We start from the raw sequence: 17,610 nt of genomic DNA, 5'->3' as shown, positions 1-17,610 counted from the left end.
TGGGGTGGGGAGAGAACAGGCTGCCTCATTCAGGCACGATATCAGTAATGCTATTTTGTTGTATTTGCATCAAAAGATGGACACGTATTATTGCAGTTGCAAGATGTATTAGTCAAGAACGTCACCTCAATACATGCATATACATGAAGTATATAAAATTATATATATATAAAAATTAGTAAACATGCAAAAGGGTTTTAGCAAGCAGCAAGTGATATACTTTTTTTAAATCTAAAATTTTTCTCTACCTCAGTCTGTTTTACTGTCTTATTTCAGATCTTAACTTATTCCACCTTATCTTTTAACTTAGAAATATATTTGTTTGTTGTTTTTCTGTCTAGTGACTGTTTTTCTTAAAGGAAACATCTTATGGACACACTTGGATGCATCATCAGTGATGTTTCCTGGGTTCACTGAGTGTTTCTGGTCTCGCAACCTCAGACACCCCCGCCCAGGTGACCCAGCAGGGGTGATCAAGTCCAGGCTCGCGTCCCAGGAGCAACCCATGGATCTGCCCTTTTTGCCCACAGACACCTCGTGGTTTTCTCTGCAGCTTCACTCACGGACTTAGTGGCCCTGTTCTTGGCTGCCGCCGTCACGCCCAGACAGCCGAGGACTTTACAGAGAGAGCCAAGCCTCTAAAGACAACTTCTTTTACAGTTTCAGTGTTTGTACTGGGTGTGTGATTGCTACATCGCTACTCTCACATCAATTCTATTTGCCACATGTTGAATGGATACACACACTGAAAATGAAACACACACACGCACACAAAAGAATAGGGAACTGAAAGTATAATGTGGGTGTTAACTAATTTAGCTTTCGATAACATGTTTTTCCTCAGGATTGGATTCCTCGGGGTCCTGTGCAGCACATTCAGCCTGCCTGCCTTCTTTTCTATTTCTATTCACAGTGGCAGGAACTATATTTTATAGTTGCTATTACTGTTGGTGCTGGTGTAGCTGTCTGCAGTTAAAAAAGAACATGAAATTATTTTCATGATTTTACCGTCTAATATTAATTGAATATCATAGGTCTGTGCCCCCAGTGTTGTATCTGAAGCAACAACACATAATTTTGCCATGTAACACAACAGTGTTTGTGTCTGCAGCTGCTAAAGGGTAAATCATTCAGCAGGTGATGAGCACAAACTGATGAATGGATCTTTTGATCAACACGGCTAATCAGCTTTTGTTACCATGGTGTCTAATCTCATCTGGAGGGGTTCTGCTAATTGGTTTATTGACAGAAGATGTAATCAAACCTTCAGGCTGGCCTGCAGATAGTCTTTAAAATGGACTTTGTGAGGAAGACATCATCCAGTGTGAGAACTTCAGGAGGTCAAGTAGCGCCAACGTGCTGAGGAGAGACATCGTCGCCTGTTTTACAGCCAGGTAAAAAAGAAAAATGAAAAAAGTGTGGCTGTAGATGTCCAGTGGATACATGTTTTTGTGCATTTTCTGCTTTGTACAGATTTCCGGTCATGGGCAACTCAGCTTCCAGTGCCTTCATCCCTCCAGCTCCCAGAAGAGTCTTCTGGACACGCCAGGAAGAGGACATTATCCAGCTGGAGGACATGTTGACAAATTGCGATGAAGATTTCTGGATCATTACAGTGAAGAAGTTATCAATGAAGAAGCTGCATCTCCCTCAGGGCATCCAGTACATCAACCTCGCTGCCCAGCAGGGTGATACTGGTTTCCACTACAGCACAGAAAGGCTGAATCCTGCTTTTGTTGGAGATCAGAGCCCCTAAGTGCCTGATTCCATTGTGGATTTGGCATCAGATGGAACTAAAAAAAAAAGTTCTGTCAGTTTAATGCTTGAAGTGTTGGGGTTCACAGGAACTGTCACCATCGACCCCACACTATGGTATCTCTTTGACAAGACGCTTCAGTCTGATTGGAGGTGTGGATTCTTCACCGGAAATGATGAACTTGTGGGTGTCAGAGGTGTTGCTTTGTAGCGCTCTGTGTGGAGCCGTCAGCCAGACACAGAACACTTCATCACAAGCAGAAACAAGAAGCACATCTGAGTCACCTGAACATGTGACTTTTATTCGCTACGAACAGCCACTGGCTGCAAAAGGAAGCATATTGTCAAAAGGAAACACATAGTCTGTCTCTTCTGCTGCAGTGAAAACACATTCATGGTAAAGTAAATGAAACCTGCCTTTTATGAAATATTAGAGAAATGTTGTTGTGAGGAAAATGCAATTTGAGATTAACGTGCACATATGCAAATGTTTAAATGTAACAGCTTCTGTTTTTATCCGATTTTTCACAAGTTTACTATTCTTTTATTTGAATTTTATTTGCCCTTTGTCACTTTAAAGCCGAGAGTAAAAATAAAAACCTTTCGTTAACAAGTGATATACCTGTTGTTATGTAAATGACAGTCTGGGTGCTTAAACAGCCCATTAAGAAGGTTTTAAACAATGATCAATCAGTCGATGCTTCGCATAATCCCAGGTTTCAGTTTAACAAACACAGTTCATATCAGAAAGGTCTGAACAGACAATGTGTGTGTATAATCAGTGTCATTGTTTTTGTTAAATATTGAGCACCAATGCTCGTTCTACTTGCAAAGTGAGGACATCTTTGCGACATGAGGACATTTTGACTTGTCCCCACAACTTCAAAGGACCGTTTGACGGGTTAATAAATGGTTCTAATGGTGAACCTAGAATTGGGTTAGTCACCGTTAGTGTTAGGATCCTAGAGGGGATGCTTTAGGTTAGGGTTAGGGTAGGGAGCTGGATCCTCTTTGCTAGACCATTATGGATTTTTATGACCTGGATGAATGAGAACCTACATGCGAGATGGGTAATGTACAATATTTATGTCTCAGTCCCTATAAGGAAAAAGATAAAAATATGTGTGTGTGTGTGTGTGTGTCAAGTTATTTTTGGGGGTAAAGGTTTTCCTTTTCTCTTTTATTTGCCCTTATTTTCCAACTTGAAAGGAATTGCAAGATTGAAGGTTTAGTAGGGTTTCACTCAGAGGCAACAGTCTGGGTTTCCGTTTTCTTTTTCCCTTTATTATAATATTTTCATCAGGGTGACTTTTAGTTTACAGACAGCCCAAGATCACAACAGGTAGCCCAATGGCCACTAGGTGAAAAACCTTGAAATAGAAAAGAAAAATATAAACATATGAAATTGCTTAACAATAAAGAAATGAACATATTTAAGAAATTCAGACATATTACACATAAAACCCAATAGTTATAAATATAAATGTGCAAAGTCGCAATAATGTAACCAAGGAAGTAGGCTACACCATAATTTCACTAAGACAACCAGGGTTAATTGTGTTTTAGTCGCTACAAACTACAACAATATACCTGTTTGGGCCTGCGCCTCTCACTGAACACCAACATCCTAATTGTAAACAGTGCTGTTTGTGAAAGTGAACGTTCTAACACAACAATCAGCGCAGTCACAATACAGTATTACGTCTTTCTTCCGACACACTGAAATTTAAGGCTTAAAACAAATTAAAATGGTGCTTACCAACTGTCCCTCCAGATCTTGCGAGCAAACACCTCGAGAATTGTCTCATTGCTTTTCTAACTTGGGAATGAGGACAATTGGAAACACCTTGCAGGTGAGGAAGGCACGCCTCTGCGTGGTGACGTCACAAACCTTTCCCTATTATACTTGCAATTACACTTACCCACCACCAGGAACCACTAAAGTGCCAAGCAAGTAACAAGGGGTTTGGCTTTACAGTGTGTGTGTGTGTGTAGGAATGTATGAGAGAGAGAGAGAAGGAGGAGTGAACACTGTAGGCTGTTCTTCCGCTTTTAAATAGAACAAAATGTGATGCTTTATTGGCAGATCTCACTCTGAGAGAAGAATATGGCGTCTTTAAAATGGACTCTGTGTCTTTTGTACTTCAAAGGTAGGACACATTTCCCATGTCAAACACTTTTTAAACAAGTTCCCTTTCTCATTACACTGTTCTCTATTTCCTGCTACAGTTATTCTCACTGAAACCAAACATTGGTCTATTAATGTTCCATCTTCGATCAAAGGCCTCAATGGTTCCTGTGTCGTGATTCCTTGCTCGTTTGACTTTCCGGATTCAAAAAATGACCTGAAGTTCACCGGGATGTGGAAGGATGGTAGCGATCAGCTCATATATCACTCGGTTAAGTCCAAAATCATGCAGACGTACTGGAATCGAACAGAGCTGCTGGGGAATCTCGCACATAAGAACTGCTCGCTGAAGATCGATCCCCTGAAAGACTCGGACGGCGGCCCGTTTCATTTCAGGGTCGAGATAGACAAACTGGACAAGTTTTCTTACAAAGACAACAAAGTCTCCATTTTAATGATCAGTAAGTCCTCAAACACTATGTTGATATTTGGACCTGAAGATGCATTGAATAACTATTGGTTTTCTGGATGCCGCAGGTGAACCGGACCCAATTTCTTTGTCTATCAAAGGACAGGTGAGGAAGGATCGGTCCACCTCGGCGGTGTGCTTCGTCACCCATTCCTGCCCCACGTCCCCTCCTGTCTTCACCTGGAGTCACGCAGGATCGCAAAAAGTTCAGCACACCCCGGTTAAAGACGGCCAGTGGAAGGCAATATCTACCCTGAGGTTCCAGGCCACTAAGGAAGACAACAACAAGCACTTACGCTGTCGCGTCACATACAAGGGAGGGCAGCAGCAGGAAGCAGCCTCACTCCTTGAAGTCATCTGTAAGTATGCGAGTGCAGTTAATCTTGCTAGGGACAGATAGGGAAATGTCTTTTTTTCTGTTGCAGTTGCTCCTGAGATAAGTAACACATCTCACTGCACCTCCGGAGCAAAACTGACAACATGCGTGTGTATTGCGGAGTCCAGTTCTCCCAGCCGGGTGCAGTTCGTGCTCTCCGGCAGAATCCTGGACAGCACTGACATGAAGACACACGACAGAGTTACCATAGGGATTCTCCGAGTGCAGCAGGGACCTTACGAGTTTATCCACTGCCTGGCCAACAGCACAGCTGGCAGAGCCAACCTCACACTCTCTGTTATACACCTTCACAGTAAGGGTTTGTCTTTTCCTTTCCGCATATCCAAATTGATAGTTTGATGAACATTCCACTTTTTGTTCCACTTTTTGATTTTGTGTTTGGACAGGTGCAAGGATATCAAATCTCTATATCCTCATCGCCATAGGGGGAGGGACGCTTTTGCTGATTCTTCAGATTTTACTCACATGTGTTCAAAAATGGTGGGATATCATCTAAAGTGGTTTCTAATACCAAACTAGGTTTTTTTTGATGATTAAAAAAAAGGATGAAACATGGGGTATTACAGATATTTGCCACTTGTCATATTTCCTCATACTTCTCTTTATATTTTATTTTATTTAGTTTCAGGATAAGCTGTCTTTACCCCAACAAGGAACAGTCTGATGCTGCACCAACATCTCAACTGAAGTCAAACAAGGCTCTGCCGCTCCATAAGTATACCGCAAAACATAGGTTTCATTTAAAATCGTCTTCTATTTCCACGATAACCTCTGCACATAATAATAGGATGTATGGAAGCTAACGTAACAGATGAGCTTTGGTTTTTGCCGCTGATTTTTGCTGTCATTTTGATCAGTCTGCTTTCTGTCCTCAGAAAAGTGTCGAGGAAAGAAGACGGGTTTGACGGAAATGGAGGACAGGGTTTCATGAACCACGTGTATGACAACATACAGGTACGGGAAACAAATCACTCCTATCTGATTCTCATGTATCAACGAAAGAAACAAGTTTCTCTATTTTGTCCACAGACCTGCACTGAAGAACCCATATACGCCAATATGTGACTGACTGAGGGGACCTTTCCGTGCCAACTGACTGACATGGACGAAAACATAAAGGAAATGATTCATACGCTATTTTAATAACATGTTTGGTTATTCCACTCCTATTTCTGATTATAAATTTCCAGTTAGATTTGGGTGTTGAACTGCTCATCCAATGACTGTTGTACTGTTGTTGTAAAATACATAAGCAAAAAGATCTTAATGTGTTGGTGTGCATTTATATTCTGCTTTATAAAGCTACACAGGTTCACTTACTTTTGAATTACCCTTTTTACTGGTGTGAACGTTATCACTCTTTAGCAATGGTTATTTTAGCTCTCTAGCAAAGGTGTTACCTGGTTGTTGCTTTTACAGAAAGTGTCCGTGACAGCCCCATAATGCAACTAACACATGAGCAGAGTTCAGCAAGAGGATTTTATTTTACAAATATTCCGTACCCCTATGAAGTTACAACTTAATGAACATCAGGCAGGTTGGAGACTCCAAGAGCATTTGAATAAATCACACATGTTTCCTGTGATGGACTGGTGAGCAGCCCAGTCCAGTTGGTATTCCTGCCTCTCACCCATTGACGGCTGTGATAGCGTCCACCGTCCTCTTAGAACCTGTTTGGGAATAACATCCCAAAGCTTCCCTTCAGTTTAACATCTCCACATTTGCATATAAAGCCTCTGCATCATCCACCCTTGGCTGCATCTGATATGAGTGGAACTGGAAACAGAGAGAAGCGAGAAATGAGAAGCATAATCCCATTTTTGTACATTTCTGAGAAGGTCGAGCCCGACTGAATGAATGGATGTACCGGCATGTTGATGTAGACTGGATCTTCGGTGAACTTCTCCTCGGGAGGTTTGCCGCTGGAATCAGAAGTGCCTGTTAAAGTCACGCATCTGTACCCAAAACGCCCGACATGACTGGACCTCCTTCCTTATTCAAAGGTCAAAGTCATGAGATATAAGACCCTTTTTGGGTTTTTTAAAATCACCAAACAAACCTGCTGGCATGGTTTTCTGTAGGTCTGTTAAAACTTTCAGAATAGCCAGAGTCCTTCCTGATGATAGACACGTACCTTGGTGAGGGATAAATGGCAAAATGAGGTCATCGATCATCCGTGTCTAAGACACATTTACTGATTCTGCGTTCGAATTTACTGATTCTGCGTTTTACCATTTCTGTCTTATAACCAGAACAGCCCCAATGAAAAGGATCAAAAGCGCGATGAGCGTCACGACAATGGTCATGTGCAGCGGTGTCATCAGGGTTGCGCTCTCTAGGGGAAAATATTGAAATTGCTGTCGGTAAAACGTTGCACACTCTTTAGATCTGTGTGCGCAAAATAGACGTCGCACTTACCTGTGATTGTGTCAGAATCATTACTTGGAGCATGTGTGCCATCTAAAAAAATGTAATTAGGGAGTCATTTCACTGTCTTTCACCAAATATTTTAAGGGTGTTACTGGGTTTCTTACACAGAAGAGTAATGGAGACAGAGTCCCTGTAGAAACTGTACTGGTTCCCCTTTGCAATGACTCTCAAGTAGAGGTTTGTATCGTTTTGGTCGACGTCTTGGATCATGAGGGAACAGTTCCCTTTGTCCTTGTTTCCGATGATTTTGGTTTTGCCCCTGTATCTCTTCAGCACCCAAGTGTCATTTGTGTGATAAACAAATGCGTTCTTGTCCTGGTCGTTGACGGTAAACTGACTTCTCTCCCCTCTTTTCCAGTAAACCTGAACATCGTTGGTGTAGAATTGGCGCGGGTAGGTGAAAACACACGGTATGGTCACGTTTGATCCGGGCGGCGCAAAAATGGAACTCGTGACATTAATGTCCCAACTCTGACCTGTGTTTAAAATCAACCCAGATTCTATATTATTAGAGGCTACACCACATTAGATCCAGTATATCACACGTGCAGGCATCACCTTTTGACCCAGAGGCCAGGAGGAGTATGAGACTTAGCACCACATGGCCCGGCAGCCTCATCTGGTCCAAAATAAACAATATGGAGGTTAACAGATCTGCTTCCGAAGTTGTCGCAGCAACAACGACAACGTGGGTTCCCTCACAGCTGAATACTCACTGTGGGATGGATGTGGAACATCTGTGAGACCAGGCTGCCCTTCGGTCAGTCGTAGATGTTTGCTGCTCTGTCAGTTGACCTTTCTCTTCTGGGTACAGATCAACTAGGGCGGCAAGAGCCGTGAATTGGAGTGTGAACAGGAAATGACCTCCTCGAAGTTCTAAATAATCACACTTGCACTTTTGCCTGCACACACACAGGCCTCAACATGCAAAAGAGACATGCACACATATAAAGATGCAAAGTTTAGATGACTGCACCAAAGTATTTACCGTACTGTGTGTCTAAACGAGCTAATCTGAGACCTGTACTATAGCACCTAATGTAACTGGACCTGTTGTGAAAAGGAAGGAAGCCATCCAATTTTGAATTCATCAGCAGTGATGGGTGAGTTCTCGATAAGCACTCGATGCTGTCAAACCAAAAAGTGAGGTGCACAATAACACACTGGTTTCGCATACTAGCATTAACTAACCTGGAAAAACTGTAATAAATAAATAAATAAATGAGAAAAGGAGAGAAATCTGTTTAAAATAAGCATAAAAGAGGGAAATTAATAATGAACCTCTATCAACTGACACACTGTTTGTTCGTTTTTTGTTTTTTCTTTCTCTGTGTCTAAACTAAATAAATTATAAATAAAATTTCAAGTTGGGCGGTCAGTGATTGAGCTCAATACGGCCACTAGATGGCGTAACAAGCATTATCACATCTTTTGTGGTGAACTTTGCCACTCAAGTGTGACTCGGAAGCCACCTGGAATGTGGGCCAGGACTCGGGCCTCAAGGTGCCGTCATGTGACTCCCGAATGGCGCAGTGAGAGTGCGCGGAGCTGCAGAGGTTATGCGAACCTTCCCTTTAAAGTTTTTTTTCTCTCCCTGTGTCGGTCGGATCAGCACTACTGGAAGAAACCATTCCCGGGTTTCAGTCACGGGTCTCAGGGGAGATGGGACGCGGCGGTGTGTAGAAGGATGACGGTTCTTTGGCGAGAAGGGGCGTGCGGCAGCGGCGCGTCAGAGGAGCTCCTCTTCTTCACCTGTGCGCTGATCGATCCAGCAAACACTGATGGATGATCCTGAGGCAGCTTCGGAAGGGGGCCGGCAGCGGCCAGACGTCCGCTTCCAGAGTCGGGTGGCCGCGGTGAGCGTCCCCGCTGTATCCGGCACACGCCTCACCTTACCCGGGGTCATGGACGATGAGGGGAGGGTCGACGAGTCCAGACTGAGGATGCACATCTTCAAAAACGGTAGAAGAGCAAATAATCATACCTCTCTGCACCAACATTTTTTTTCTCCTTTTATTTCTGTCCTAAACATCTTGAGTCTAATTAATATGCGCTTTTTTATAATGTCAAGTGTGTTATGGACTCTTTTTTCCATTTATTAGCTGTAAGCGCCGTCCATTGAGACCCATTAATCTTAAGGCAAAAGATTCTGCTGTAACTGTACTATGCAGTAATGCAAAATTACTTCAATAGATTTCTCTATTACTGTAAAACATAATTTTGTGCATGTAACTTAAACTTGGATATTTCATGTATCTCTATATTCTTGCGCATTTTGTTATTTAAAATCTACTTTTATCTCATCTAGCATGTGAACTATTTAGCTGCTGCCATAAAGAAATCGCCAAACTTTTTTTTTTTTAAGTGGGAGGGAAGTCAAATGATGCTTTGCACATGAAACCACAGTTAAACCGTTCTGTTAAATCCATCATTTAAGAGCACATGGGCCCCCCTGGAGGGAGGAACAGCTCTGTGGTAGCACAACAGATACCATTTAGACTCGCTCCCGATTTCCAGAAGCACGATCACATGAGATTCAGATGGCAGGCAAAATTATTCAGTGAATTGTGAGCAAATCTGGATTAGAGCTCTCAGCGTGGGTTCAGTGCAGCGAAAAATCACCTTCATGCATTTCCTGGACCTCCAGCCGCCCAGCAGCTCCTGCTACTGCAGGAATCTAACATACTTACAAGGAAGGTATAGCATCTATGAGCAGGAATGTGAAAACCCACTCTCATTGTCTGTGGCTCTTTTTGACCTTTAGTCACATTCCACCCTTAAAAAGATCCAAAAACAAAGATTAAAGAATCAGCAGAGCAAAACATTACATAAGACAGCTCAATTCCCTGTGAAAAAACAGGGCAAAGTTCACCGTACTAGGGATAAGCAATGGACACCTCATCTTTAAGTTCTTTAAGGCCTTTTAAGGCTTGATCGAAATGTTTTCTATGGCCAGGCGGTGTGTCTCCCTCCGAGCGAGGTCTGGCATGGCGGTTCCTGTTTGGGATGTACCCGTGCGGTTCCACAGCTTTGGAGCGCTCTCTGCTGCAGGAGCAGCTGGTCGTACGTTACCAGGTGATGAAGAGGAGGTGGCAGCAGTTTCTCCCCTCGACTGTTCAGATTCACCTGAACGGAACGGACGGTGAGAGCGGGAACGCGACAGAATCGTAATCTCCGAGATTCAACTGTCTTCGGTCAAGCACACTTCCCTGCTTTCTAGCCGAGTTGTTGGCTGGGGTCAGGTACTTCGACCAGAGGCAGGCGCATGTCCAGCAGCAGACCCAGGACCAGTCAGAGGAGATCAGGGAAAGACTGGCCTTTTTGGAGCTCCAGGCACAGGTTGGAGGGACCATTCTGCTATACACATGGCCACAGTTGTGATGTTTTTGCCAGCTTTTCATGCAACTCTTCTACAAAATGTAAATGCTTTAACTGATTCGAAGCAAGACAGTTAACTTGTGATCAAAAGTCAGTGCCTCAGCCCAAAAACTTGCCACAGCTTTAGAAATTCTCTACTTCTGTTGGACCGCGTAACGTATTTTTCTTCAAACTAATATCTGCTCTCTTTCTGTGTTTTTTTTATGGGTGGAGGAAATGTGAGTTTAGGGAAATGACTCATCGTGATCTCATTATCTTAAGAAATAACCTGTTAAACACACATTGACAGATGTTTCCATTTGTCTTCTTTGTTTCATTTTAATGCTTTTATCTTGTTTGTGGAATGTGTGCATTAACAGCAGCTGGCGTGCACGGGCAGATTATTGAAAACAGAAACTGATTGAAGTAATAGCATGAGCTGATCGTGCTAATCTCTCGACATTATCTCAGGAGGAGTGAGAACAACAGTGGCTTCAGTGTGTAAATATACTAATGAAACGTCGATGTTTGCTCTCTTAGATCCTGTTTGAACGTGTCACGTTTGACCAGAGGGAGCTGCGGGAGGCCATACGGATCATAGACAAGGACGTGCCGAGGACCAGCAGAGACCTGAGCTATTACCAGTGAGTGACTATGACCTGAAGAAGTGAATCATTGAGGTTTTATTTATTACAACAGTGTGTTTTTCTTTGGGATTACGATAATGAGCCTCAGATGCTTTTGTATGTTGTGAAATGGACCACTCAAATGATCACTATAGTCAGTGCTGAAACAGTATATACATGTAATACCCATAAAAAAAGTGATTGTAATTTATATTTTGCTGTAGGGGTGAAGGTTTGGGCAATTTGTTGGTGCTGAGAGACATCCTCATCACTTATGCTGCCTTCCATCCAGGTAGGTCACCTCGGGCTTATGGACACTTATTAGATCAGACAAAACTCCGACTTGTGCTAGAATGGAAACAAAAAATTGTGTTTGTGCACCGTTTAATTCAGAGGTCAGTTACGCCCAAGGGATGAACGACCTGTGCAGCCGGTTCTTGGAGGTCCTTGACTCTGAGGTGGACACCTTCTGGAGTTTTTCCTGTTACATGGAGAAATTCTCCAAAGACTTCAGGGCTGATGGTCTACGCAGAAAAATAGGTAAGGATACCTCCAATAAAACATACATGAACCATGAATAAAGCACAATACACACTTCACAAGCATCTTGTCTGATGTATGTAATTGTTTAAGAGTTGGAGGCAGACCTGTTGAAGGAACTGGATCCTCAGCTTTACGAACATTTAGTCACAGACAGCATGGAAAGCTTTGCCTTCTGCCACAGGTACCTGGCTTTAAATGCTTGGTAATCTCCCCCCTCTGTGTAAATATGAAGTACGCCCGTTGATCCGCTGACTAAATATGTTGCCCCTCCCTTAAGATGGCTTCTGCTAGGTTTCCAAAGGGAGTTTGAGCACTGTGACGCCTTACGTTTGTTCGAGATCCTGAGCTGCGACCACTTGGAGTTGATTTCCCAAAAAGTAGAAAGAGCCCGTTATCAAGAAAGGCTGGTACAGAAATGGAACACAGGTGAAATTTAAAACCATACATGTCACGTATAAAAGTAAATTACATATGAACCAGAGTTTATTTTCCTTTTTATTCCTGTTAAAAGTCTGACAAATATGTCTGCCTGTGTTTGCAGAGGACAGCTCAGAGGCAGAGCTGCGGACCATCAACACGGACTTCACCTTTGAACTCTTCATCTGCGCGGCCATCCTGCTGGAGAACAGAGAGTCTCTGCTGCAGTGCCGAGATGATGCGCAGCTCATTCAGTTCACCAGCAGGTGCGTCTGGCCCACAAGGCCACACGGCAGCATCGGCGGAGCGGCTTTTTGTCTCCGATTTTACTCATTCCAAACAAATGTGCCTTTTGTTCAGCCTTCAGGGAACGCTGGATTTGAACAGCATACTTGAGAAAGCAGAGAGCCACTTGTACAACTACTGCAAGCGCTGCACGTGGGACTACATGAGCGGACAGTGCAGCGCTGACGAGAGCAGAGGAGAGGACTTCCTTTTACTGCTCCGCGGTCTGCTTGTTTTAAAATGACATCCAGGACTCTCATGCAGCCGCAAATCACCCCGATGAACTCCTCTTTGCAAAGCCGATATATTTCATTGCAGTTTTTATTCCCGAGGAAAACAGTTTGGTGTATAACTGCTTACATTCAATCTGACTGTTGCTGCTTATTCTAAACGTACTGTAACATTGTTTTTTTTTTAATGACCAACGGTAACTGTGAGTGACTCATTTTACATGCAAAAAAACATTTTTTTTTTTTAAAAAAAGAGGGTTATACAACAGTCAACTGTTGGAAAACAACGTGCATGACAAGCATGGCCGGATGAGATCTGGTGTGTCGCAACAGGTGGCAGCATGGCAAGATATTTAGTGCCAGGTGGCCCGTGTGTCAGCGAGCGTGTAACAGGAATAGAAATCAGTATTTTGAGGTCTGGAAGAGGGACTCTGGCAGTAAGGTGGAGGACTTGAATACAAAATGTTGCTGAAAAAATAAATAAAGTAATTTAAGATCATGTATCTGTGCCTTTGAATATTTACTATTATGTTTGCTGTGGTTTTTTTTCTTCATCTACATTCCAACGTTTCTGTTAACTCGTGAGGAAGAGCAAGAATTGAAACTCTGAAGCCACGTCTGTGCACACCCTCCAGCGTGCCTCACTGAGACTTCATCATCAACACGGTATTTTGAAAAATATTTAACTCTTTAGTACAACAACTCACTTACTTCCAAAGCTTGTGACCATACACAGTTTGGCTTCTGGGGAGGTAATGACTGCAAACCTTCTCCCACGGAACTTGAGGAGCATAAATCTGGGCTCTGAGCTAAGAGTCACCTGACACCCTGATGCACTCTCCCTTCGCGGTCCTCTATATACACTGGGGAGCACAGGCTCTCGCCCTCTTCGTCATCCGGCCAGGAGAGGGAAAGGAGTGCTTGAGGGGAGTGCTGTGTGCTGAGCAAAGTCCTCACGTTTTGAACAACTAATCCTTTAAGGTAAAGTCTCTCCATAGGAAGCATCACAATCGTGGCTTCACAGACTGTCCTGCTTGTTGCTTTGAAAGACTGGCTGTCAGATGCTTGCAGGGTTTGTGGTAAATATTAGCATCTGGGTAAAAAGTGTATGAGAGACCAGTGGCTGACCACAGGCTGTGTGGTGCAGAGAGGCTAGTGAACTGATCCATCGGCCGTCAGAACACAAGGCCGCCATGAATGTTTTCCCTCCCTTCATGTGGAAACGAATCGACAGCAGTGTCAGCATTTTCTGTTCTGCTACATAACTGTATAACAGGCAATCTAATAATCTGCTGTCTAAGTAGGTTAAACAGATGTATATTAAAAAAAAATAATTTATGTGCTTTGGTGCATTTTTCAGCTGCATTCTTAATGTATACCCTAATTCTTTAAAGAGTTTATTCCATACCTCAGTCAGCTAATTTTAAGAAGCTACAGCTCCAAAAGAGGCTTTTGTTCAACTTTCAGTAATCTAATTTGTCTGGCACTGTCGCTCTGAGACCTGGTTTCATGTCTATATGTTGTGTGACCTAGAGAAGAAAGAGAAAAAAGCCTATAATGATGTATTCCTGTTCACAACCTGCAAATGCTGTAGATGTGCCGATACTTTTTACAGGAACGAGACTATCAGAAGCCAGCTGTCGGAAAAATAGCCTCTCCGATCACTATTTCAGGATCAGTAAATCACATTTCACAGGCCTGACGTGCTTGCTTCAGTATTGAGTTGCTGAACGCAGTGTGGAATAGACTGGAAAGAGTCAGGAGACATACCCAGTCAATACATTAATCAATTGATTTAAAATAACTTATTTTGTTGGTTTGAATCTCAGTCAGCCTATAGTGATTATTTCTTGTTTTCTCATTTAAGATGTCAAAAGGACCGGCAGTAGGCATCGATCTGGGCACCACCTATTCCTGCGTGGGCATCTTCCAGCATGGTAAAGTGGAAATCATTGCCAATGACCAGGGAAACAGGACCACTCCGAGCTATGTGGCATTCACGGACACTGAGAGGCTGATTGGTGATGCTGCCAAGAACCAGGTGGCCATGAACCCAGGAAACACAGTGTTTGGTAAGGCTCCCAATGAAACAGACAAACAGAAATATCAGCCACCCCAATCCAACTGCATCTGCTGGTTTCCTTAATTCCGTTCCAGATGCCAAGCGTCTGATCGGTCGTAAGTTTGATGACGCCGTGGTGCAGTCAGACATGAAGCACTGGCCTTTTAAAGTTGTCAACGATTCATCCAAACCCAAGATGGAAGTTGAGTACAAGGGTGAGATAAAGACCTTCTACCCTGAGGAGATTTCCTCTATGGTCCTCACCAAGATGAAGGAGATATCTGAGGCCTATCTCGGAAAGGTAGCGCATGCAGTTTATTCAGACACTCGCAAGTAGAAGTTATAGACTGAAGCATAGTATAGTACGGACTTTCTACCCACGAAACCTCATTAAATTAAATCCAGGTGTTTACTTGACACCTGGAATCAGACATTTCTCTACTTTGAGGAGGCCTGCACACAGAATTAGTATGTAAAAACGAATAAATGCACAAATGTTGTGTTCTGCAGTGACATCATGGTATTTCCATCTTCACAGATTGTGAACAATGCTGTCATCACAGTTCCTGCTTACTTCAATGACTCCCAGCGCCAAGCCACCAAAGATGCTGGGACCATCGCTGGGCTCAACGTGCTGCGCATCATCAACGAACCCACAGCCGCAGCCATCGCTTATGGCCTGGACAAAAAGGTCACTACTAATTCAACCACGATTCATGACATTTCATGCTCCTCGTAGTCATGTTTATGTTTCATGCTAGGTTGGCAGCGAGCGAAATGTACTTATCTTTGACCTCGGAGGGGGAACTTTTGATGTCTCCATCTTGACCATTGAGGACGGCATCTTTGAGGTCAAGTCCACAGCCGGCGACACTCACTTGGGCGGTGAAGACTTTGACAATCGTATGGTGAACCACTTCATTGCCGAGTTTAAGCGCAAGTTCAAGAAGGATATCAGCAACAACAAGCGTGCGGTGCGCCGCCTGCGCACGGCCTGCGAGCGTGCCAAGCGCACCCTCTCCAGCAGCACCCAAGCCAGCATAGAGATCGACTCGCTCTACGAAGGAACGGATTTCTATACCTCCGTCACCAGGGCCCGTTTTGAAGAGCTGAACGCAGATCTGTTTCGTGGAACCCTCGACCCTGTGGAAAAAGCCCTGAGGGATGCCAAAATGGACAAGTCTCAGATCCATGACATCGTCTTGGTTGGCGGCTCAACACGCATCCCCAAGATTCAGAAGCTGCTGCAGGATTTCTTCAATGGCCGTGATCTGAACAAGAGCATCAACCCCGATGAGGCTGTGGCCTATGGTGCAGGTGAGCGTCAGATATGCGTCTGTCCTCGTTTTCACACTCGATTTCTCGTGTCAGCGGACTGAATTTGATAAATCATTCATGAGCTTGGCTTTGAATTCAAATTTTGCGATCTTTACACAGCTGTCCAGGCGGCTATTTTGGCCGGAGATAAGTCCGAAAATGTTCAGGACCTGCTCCTGCTGGATGTCACGCCCTTGTCCCTGGGAATTGAGACTGCTGGAGGAGTGATGACTGTCCTTATCAAAAGAAACACCACCATTCCCACCAAGCAAACACAGATATTTACCACTTATTCGGACAACCAACCTGGAGTGCTCATTCAGGTAGATAATGCTGAAATGCTGCTCTACACACTTGATTGTTGTCTTCCATTTGTCCCCATTCTTTCGAAACACACGTGACAGAACAGAATTTGATCTCAAAACTTATTTTTAGGTTTATGAAGGTGAAAGAGCCATGACCAAGGACAATAATATCTTGGGCAAGTTTGAGCTGACTGGGATTCCACCTGCACCCAGAGGCGTCCCCCAGATTGAGGTGACCTTTGACATTGATGCCAATGGCATTCTTAATGTGTCTGCAGCCGACAAAAGCACAGGAAAAGAGAACAAGATCACCATCACTAACGACAAAGGTATATGACCTCATTTAAAATCTCAAGAGCTTAAAAATATTCAACAGGGGCTACAGAACTTTGTGTCTGATGTCCTCACAGGACGACTGAGCAAGGAAGACATTGAAAAAATGGTCCATGAGGCAGAGCAGTTCAAGGCTGAGGATGATGCCCAGAGAGACAAGGTGACAGCCAAGAACTCCCTGGAGTCTCTGGCCTTTAACATGAAGAGCACCGTGGAGGATGAGAAGCTCCAGGACAAGATCAGCCCCGAGGACAAAAAAACCATCATCGACAAGTGCAACGAAGTCATCGCCTGGCTGGACAGGAACCAGGTGGAATTCCTTTTTCACTGCATGTAAACTGGGCCCTCTTATCCTGTGTATGAGCATATTGTGTGGAAACTCATACAAAATTGCACCACATTTTCTGAGATGGGGTAATTTCTGCAGTTGCCTGTAAGAATGACATTCAGTTATCTTCCAGACCGCTGAAAAGGACGAGTATGAACACCAGCAGAAGGAACTGGAAAAGGTGTGCAATCCCATCATCACCAAGCTGTATCAGGGTGCTGGGGGAATGCCAGGTGGAATGCCAGGTGGAATGCCAGGTGGAATGCCCGGTGGTGCTGGAGGAAGCTCCTCCACTGGTCCAACCATCGAGGAGGTCGACTAAACGCTTCTCTAACAGTTTTCTTCCCACATCTCCACATGCATTTATTTAATACGCCAGAATGTCCATGAATCTAGTTAACATTTGACTTGACTTAAGTGGCTTTAAACACTAGATGTTTTTGTCCAAAACCTCAATAAATCTAAAAAAGAATCTCAATCTGAAAACTGTGAGTTAAGAGTTGTCCCTCTCTCTGATCTGATTCTGTTCAATAAACTAGTAAAACACAAGAACTGGATTCTGATTCTTTTTTTCATGATGTACAACAGCCCATGGGGCAGGATTTGAATGATGAAGTTTCCCTTTCCT

At 43.7% G+C, this 17,610-nt stretch overlaps 4 protein-coding genes and 1 long non-coding RNA gene across 6 annotated transcripts in view; 3 read left to right on the top strand and 2 right to left on the bottom strand.

Moving 5' to 3' along the window:
* LOC130532742 (myelin-associated glycoprotein-like) overlaps positions 1 to 6,012 on the top strand; it is a 55,821-nt gene extending 49,809 nt beyond the window's left edge. The window contains exons 2-11 of one of the 2 annotated variants that reach the window (XM_057045562.1): positions 872 to 1,137; positions 1,271 to 2,152; positions 3,842 to 3,905; positions 3,985 to 4,344; positions 4,421 to 4,711; positions 4,778 to 5,041; positions 5,136 to 5,229; positions 5,372 to 5,464; positions 5,625 to 5,703; positions 5,779 to 6,012. In XM_057045562.1, coding sequence (XP_056901542.1) covers positions 3,863 to 3,905; positions 3,985 to 4,344; positions 4,421 to 4,711; positions 4,778 to 5,041; positions 5,136 to 5,229; positions 5,372 to 5,464; positions 5,625 to 5,703; positions 5,779 to 5,814 — 1,260 coding nt within the window. In that variant the 5' untranslated portion in view covers positions 872 to 1,137; positions 1,271 to 2,152; positions 3,842 to 3,862 and the 3' untranslated portion in view covers positions 5,815 to 6,012. Of the gene's footprint in view, positions 1 to 871; positions 1,138 to 1,249; positions 2,153 to 3,841; positions 3,906 to 3,984; positions 4,345 to 4,420; positions 4,712 to 4,777; positions 5,042 to 5,135; positions 5,230 to 5,371; positions 5,465 to 5,624; positions 5,704 to 5,778 lie in introns of both variants that reach the window. The other variant, XM_057045561.1, reaches the window with a different exon arrangement.
* On the bottom strand, positions 3,018 to 3,806 carry LOC130532765 (uncharacterized). The gene is made up of 2 exons (XR_008952423.1): positions 3,515 to 3,806; positions 3,018 to 3,125 (listed from the first exon to the last, which is right to left on the bottom strand). It is a non-coding gene; the product is annotated as an uncharacterized LOC130532765 (long non-coding RNA).
* Positions 6,013 to 6,209: 197 nt separating the features above from the next.
* Positions 6,210 to 8,166, bottom strand: LOC130532751 (sialic acid-binding Ig-like lectin 10). The gene is made up of 8 exons (XM_057045576.1): positions 7,896 to 8,166; positions 7,738 to 7,798; positions 7,284 to 7,655; positions 7,168 to 7,209; positions 6,982 to 7,084; positions 6,809 to 6,883; positions 6,617 to 6,671; positions 6,210 to 6,525 (listed from the first exon to the last, which is right to left on the bottom strand). Exons 1-8 carry the CDS (start codon positions 7,914 to 7,916, stop codon positions 6,451 to 6,453), a joined length of 804 nt encoding a protein of 267 aa, XP_056901556.1. The 5' UTR covers positions 7,917 to 8,166; the 3' UTR covers positions 6,210 to 6,450.
* A 481-nt stretch (positions 8,167 to 8,647) lies between these two features.
* Positions 8,648 to 13,136, top strand: si:dkey-238d18.4 (TBC1 domain family member 15). Its single transcript, XM_057045559.1, has 10 exons — positions 8,648 to 9,141; positions 10,136 to 10,321; positions 10,400 to 10,518; positions 11,077 to 11,180; positions 11,387 to 11,454; positions 11,556 to 11,702; positions 11,796 to 11,886; positions 11,983 to 12,131; positions 12,247 to 12,388; positions 12,483 to 13,136. Exons 1-10 carry the CDS (start codon positions 8,961 to 8,963, stop codon positions 12,649 to 12,651), a joined length of 1,356 nt encoding a protein of 451 aa, XP_056901539.1. The 5' UTR covers positions 8,648 to 8,960; the 3' UTR covers positions 12,652 to 13,136.
* Positions 13,137 to 13,458: 322 nt separating this feature from the next.
* Positions 13,459 to 17,534, top strand: hsc70 (heat shock cognate 70). Its single transcript, XM_057045543.1, has 9 exons — positions 13,459 to 13,618; positions 14,505 to 14,709; positions 14,795 to 15,000; positions 15,238 to 15,390; positions 15,461 to 16,016; positions 16,137 to 16,339; positions 16,452 to 16,650; positions 16,732 to 16,964; positions 17,116 to 17,534. The coding sequence occupies exons 2-9, from the start codon at positions 14,505 to 14,507 to the stop codon at positions 17,302 to 17,304; spliced, it is 1,944 nt and encodes a 647-aa protein (XP_056901523.1). The 5' UTR covers positions 13,459 to 13,618; the 3' UTR covers positions 17,305 to 17,534.
* The last annotated feature ends 76 nt before the right edge of the window (positions 17,535 to 17,610 follow it).

This window comes from Takifugu flavidus, chromosome 10 (assembly GCF_003711565.1).
Source record: "Takifugu flavidus isolate HTHZ2018 chromosome 10, ASM371156v2, whole genome shotgun sequence".
NCBI lineage: Eukaryota > Metazoa > Chordata > Actinopteri > Tetraodontiformes > Tetraodontidae > Takifugu > Takifugu flavidus.
The sequence above is the reverse complement of the archived record's forward strand: the minus strand, read 5'-3'. Positions and strand labels throughout refer to the sequence as shown.

Bases quoted from the DNA above. Each gene is read 5' to 3' on its own strand.
- si:dkey-238d18.4 (XM_057045559.1), top strand. From the start codon at position 8,961: ATGGATGATCCTGAGGCAGCTTCGGAAGGGGGCCGGCAGCGGCCAGAC. The intron at 11,455-11,555 runs GTAGGTCACCTC...CGTTTAATTCAG, and splicing joins TTATGCTGCCTTCCATCCAG to AGGTCAGTTACGCCCAAGGG. The intron at 11,887-11,982 runs GTACCTGGCTTT...CCCTCCCTTAAG, and splicing joins AGCTTTGCCTTCTGCCACAG to ATGGCTTCTGCTAGGTTTCC.
- LOC130532751 (XM_057045576.1), bottom strand. From the start codon at position 7,916: ATGTTCCACATCCATCCCACA. The intron at 7,085-7,167 runs GTAAGTGCGACG...ATTTTCCCCTAG, and splicing joins TGATTCTGACACAATCACAG to AGAGCGCAACCCTGATGACA. The intron at 6,884-6,981 runs GTAAAACGCAGA...TCCCTCACCAAG, and splicing joins CTGGTTATAAGACAGAAATG to GTACGTGTCTATCATCAGGA.
- hsc70 (XM_057045543.1), top strand. From the start codon at position 14,505: ATGTCAAAAGGACCGGCAGTAGGCATCGATCTGGGCACCACCTATTCC. The intron at 16,017-16,136 runs GTGAGCGTCAGA...ATCTTTACACAG, and splicing joins GGCTGTGGCCTATGGTGCAG to CTGTCCAGGCGGCTATTTTG. The intron at 16,965-17,115 runs GTGGAATTCCTT...GTTATCTTCCAG, and splicing joins CCTGGCTGGACAGGAACCAG to ACCGCTGAAAAGGACGAGTA.